This window comes from Anoplolepis gracilipes, chromosome 2 (genome assembly GCF_047496725.1).
Source record: "Anoplolepis gracilipes chromosome 2, ASM4749672v1, whole genome shotgun sequence".
NCBI classification, from domain to species: Eukaryota; Metazoa; Arthropoda; class Insecta; order Hymenoptera; family Formicidae; genus Anoplolepis; species Anoplolepis gracilipes.
Window position 1 is genome coordinate 15,238,865 of NC_132971.1, and position 4,376 is coordinate 15,243,240.

General features: G+C 30.7%; 2 protein-coding genes across 5 annotated transcripts in view; one reads left to right on the top strand and one right to left on the bottom strand.

Moving 5' to 3' along the window:
- Positions 1–22: 22 nt before the first annotated feature.
- The window catches only part of LOC140662960 (protein C10), a 29,211-nt gene continuing 24,857 nt past the window's right edge, over positions 23–4,376 (bottom strand). Inside the window, exons 1-3 of one of the 2 annotated variants that reach the window (XM_072886746.1) lie at positions 600–918; positions 322–498; positions 23–249 (exon numbers count right to left, since the gene is read on the bottom strand). In XM_072886746.1, coding sequence (XP_072742847.1) covers positions 116–249; positions 322–498; positions 600–639 — 351 coding nt within the window. In that variant the 5' untranslated portion in view covers positions 640–918 and the 3' untranslated portion in view covers positions 23–115. Of the gene's footprint in view, positions 250–321; positions 499–599; positions 919–4,376 lie in introns of those variants that run through there. The other variant, XM_072886747.1, reaches the window with a different exon arrangement.
- On the top strand, positions 998–2,877 carry LOC140662957 (nudC domain-containing protein 3). 3 transcript variants are annotated; one of them, XM_072886742.1, is made up of 5 exons: positions 998–1,338; positions 1,431–1,558; positions 1,736–2,159; positions 2,408–2,596; positions 2,668–2,877. In XM_072886742.1, exons 2-5 carry the CDS (start codon positions 1,461–1,463, stop codon positions 2,758–2,760), a joined length of 804 nt encoding a protein of 267 aa, XP_072742843.1. In that variant the 5' UTR covers positions 998–1,338; positions 1,431–1,460; the 3' UTR covers positions 2,761–2,877. The 3 variants fall into 3 exon arrangements, with proteins under 3 accessions (XP_072742843.1, XP_072742842.1, XP_072742840.1); XM_072886741.1 differs by having other exon boundaries at positions 999–1,338; positions 1,441–1,558; positions 1,736–2,312; XM_072886739.1 differs by having other exon boundaries at positions 1,000–1,338; positions 1,736–2,312.

The window sequence follows — 4,376 nt, forward strand, 5'->3', positions numbered from 1 at the left end:
TTTCAACTTATATAAGTTATCCTTATTTATGCTGTTAAAGTAGTTTTGAAATAAAAAAAGTAAATGCAAAGGTTTCTTATATTAATAATTTATGTATAAATATGACTCAACTTTTCTAGAGAGATGCTTCAGTTGAAGAATTTATTGTAACTGGTGGAAGAAAATACGAACGGACTTGACTATGTAATTGTGCTACTTCGGCATCTTCTCTCTCTAAAGCTCTAATGAGCTGTGCAAATTGTACAGTTCCTGTTGTGTAGATACACAGCAATTAATTCTTATTCAATTTTTATCAGTATATTCTTATGTATATATACACACCTTCTCTTCCCTCGGAAAAACCATAATTTTTTATGACGTCCATTTGAATCTGCGTCACGAGTGGAAACACAAATTGCATCATTTTCAACATTTCATTGCCGGAATTTTCTTTTGCCTCTGTGAACTTTTGTAAGTTCTCTGGTGTATTCAATGCTGTAAGGATATCTGTCAACATAGCTGTAAAAGAAAACAAAGAAAATTTATATACTAATTTGATATTAATTTTCAGTAAAGATAAATTTTGTGATTTTAAAATGAAATATTTAAACTCTATCTACCTTTTGCAGTTTCTACTGTAAAACCAGGAACACTTGCCATAGTGTATACTATTTAAGACAAGGATATAATGTATTTGTGATTTAAAGTTTAAAGTAACAAAGAAAAGGTTATGTTTTAGCGTCTATTTTATATTATTGCTATAGCATTAATTTACTAATTAACAGTAAATAAATATATTACATAGATTGCTGTTTAATTAATTATTACAATTAAATTGATCATAAAATAAAGGTGCACACATCAGAGATATTTTCATATATTTTTTAGGTGTAAACTCTTTGCTCTGTCTCTCCGCTCTCTCTCAGCTGACAGCTGACAGATCGCTACAGCGGGAAGTTAATTATACGCATGCGTATAGGTGCCTTTTCATGCTGACGCTCGACGCTCATTTTCAGCGTCAAAAGACATCATGTGACCAAAAATAAAAATACCAATTCGTCAATTTTGATTACGTGATCTGTTTTAACGCCAAAAATGTGCGTCGAGCGTCAGCATGAAAAGGCACCTTATTTGTACCTGACTGCCTGACGCTTGACGCGTGTCATCTAACGTTCTTTTAGATTACTTAAAAATATTTAAAAACGCAAAAATTTTTTTCTGAGTACACATTTGGATTCTACGACATAAATTACACATATTGTATATATCAATTACTTTAGTTTCAGCAAACAATTCCTATAGACTGTCCTACATATAGGTTATTTTTAATAAAAACTGGAAGCAGTATTTTAAACAGAGGTTTGTTTGACAGTTCAATTTTTTACATTTTTTCTATCTACTTGACAAATTATTTTCTTATGTATTAGCAGAATATATTAAATATTTTGTAGGACATTGTAGATTTTCCTCTTGGTTCAATCATGGGAACAAACCACGATCAAACATTTTTACATATACTTCATGAAGAAAAGAATATTAGTAATTTCTTGGATGCCTTTTTTGGATTTTTATACAGATGGTAAGTATAATATAAATTAAAAACATTATTCAAAACAATATTTGTTTATTCTATTTTATCCTATATTTTTAAATAAACATTTTAAAATAGATGGAAACTCACATCATTCTTAATAATTAAATCTCTTTTTGTACAATATAACATTTTACAAAAATATATTATAATATTTTACAACAGTACCGACTTTTACGTCGAATCAAACTCGGAACAAAAATTAGGCTTCCTACCTGGAATAGCGGAGAAACTTGTATTAACTAACATGTACAAGTGGAAATCTGTTGCATCGACTTTGCAGAGGACAATATCTGTAAACGACAACACAATCATTAACATCAATAGTATAACACATTCAAATCAATCAACTTTGGCAGACAATGAAAACTGCAGACTTCCACCAGTTGCGCAAGAAATTGAGATTGACTCGTGCAATAAATCTACTAATATTAATCCATCGCCTGCAGACTCATTCAAGATAGATCACATATCAGATTGTTATAATGGAGCTATAAGAGACAATTATGTTTGGACACAGACACTCAGTGACTTGGATGTACTTGTAAAGATACCAGACCACATCAAGATATCCAAAGATATGATCAAGGTCAATATAAATTCGGACGAAATCAAAATCGATGCCAAATCTTTGAATTCTTCAACAGATTCTGAATGGGATAACATTTTCAATGGCGAGCTTAGTTTTAAGATTCGAAAAGATGAATCTGTATGGAGTATTGAAGCTGGAAAACATATAAATGTATATTCATTATGAATAAGAATTTTAGATTTAATTTTCTGAAACAAAATTTGCTATTTAACTTGTGATATTTATTTATTTATTTGTGCTTATAGATTCATCTTGAGAAAGCTACTGAAAGATGGTGGGAAGCTTTAATAGTCGACGAACCGAAAATCGATTTAAGCAAGATTGACTGTTCAAAACATTTTCATGATATGGTACCAGAGGAACAGATGAACATGCAGAAATTGATGTGGAATCAACAGCAAAAGCTTTTAGGCAAACCGACGTCTGAGCAAATTGTAACTATCTATATCTTTTTTAGTACATAAAAAACAATAAATATTTAAACAATTTGTAATTGCATTTATAGAAGATGGAGGCTACTTTGAAGCAGGCATGGAATGCTAAAGGATCACCTTTTCAGGGTACACCTTATGATCCTTCAATTTTGAAATATAATTAATATATCTAAGCATAATTGTTTTTTTCTTAATTATAATTTTCATAAACATCAGAATTAAAAAAATCAATTGTAATATATTTATAAATAATTTTATAAATATACATATATGTATAGCAATTTTGTCGTTTTATAACAATTTCTGTACCTACTTTAATATTTCGTTTAAGAAGTTCATTTAAGAAGATATTTTACTTAAAAAAGAGAAAGAGATATATATGTATACTATAAAAATTATGAAAAAAAAAGACTTAAAATATTTTTAGGTAAACGATAAACTATTTTACGTTTTTTTTTTAAGTAAGATTAATTTAATTGTTTATATATATTTTGAGAAAAGGTTTTATACTTTAAAATAATATTAAAATAATTAAAAATAGGCCATACATAAGGATTTTGGAAAATTAAATTACAGATTTCTATCCAAGTTATAATATAGAATGTAGCTTTATTTATGTTGATTATGATATTTAGAGACTTGATTAAACTTTATAATTTTATTTTCTAAAAATTTAATTGTATCTCAGGATTTTTCCAAGATATGACCTCTCTGAAATATTTTCAAAATGAAATAAAAACTGCAAAACTATTATCTGAAATTTATTTTTTATATTGATATTTGATAATTAGAAAATATACTCGGTTTATCTCTCTCTTTGCATTGTAACTTTATAATAATATATATTTTTCTACGTCGAGATATCGCGATATTTCCTTTTAGGAAAAGCGTCTGCGAAAGCAAAGAGCAACGCTTCTTGCAAGAACTCGGCGGCGACACCCTGCGAAATCATGAACGATCCAAGAGTTCACAGAATGCGAGGAATCCTACGCTTTTCCCCGACGTTTACACTGACTTGATCTCACGGTGGTGGGATCGCGCTCACTATAGAGACAAGGCAGGAACGGTTCGACGCGAGTAGACGGCAGGTACACAGCCTCGAAGAAACTGTTCTCATTTCATAGAACGACTTTTCTAAGCTTTTACCTCGACTGTGTCCAAACAGGTTTTCATAGATATATAAGCGATAACAAATGTCATGTACTTATATAAACATGTACTAATATGGAATTCATACGTATATGATTTCTATACTACAGTGTTATCAAAATCTGCCTCGTATCATTATAAAAAAAAATTCTAACGACGTCTTCATGAACCATAGATTTATTTATGCTATGAACAAAGTTATGCAACTCGATCGGATCTTGCATGCAGAACATGATAACACAAGACTTGAAAAAAAAAATAATTTTGGAGAATTAAATTCTCGATATATTAAAACTACGAATTTACGAATAAATGCAATGATTATTTTGCAAGCATTGTAACATGCAATTTGAAACATGTCATAGTCGTATATCTGTTTCAGTCGCTGAATAATAACACTTTTACAATTGTCAAATGATCGTCGGTATCGCGGGGTCTCTTTGTGAATTCATGTGAAAAAATAGCGGATCTTTTTTCCGAATTAAGAGATTGCCGTCGTTTCCCCAAGCTTGGTGCCAGGTGCAACAGGTCGCGCGCGTTGAGCACCGCTGCGGGTAAAACACAGGTAATATACCTGCCCGAGGCTACGAGTCCGTCCCCACCTGGGGTCCGGTTCTCTCTCCTTGCTCTC

Coding starts and splice junctions, on each gene's coding strand:
- LOC140662957 (XM_072886741.1), top strand. CDS start 1,461: ATGGGAACAAACCACGATCAAACATTTTTACATATACTTCATGAAGAA. Junction 1,559..1,735: donor TTTGGATTTTTATACAGATG/GTAAGTATAATA, acceptor ATTTTACAACAG/TACCGACTTTTACGTCGAAT. Junction 2,597..2,667: donor AACCGACGTCTGAGCAAATT/GTAACTATCTAT, acceptor TTGCATTTATAG/AAGATGGAGGCTACTTTGAA.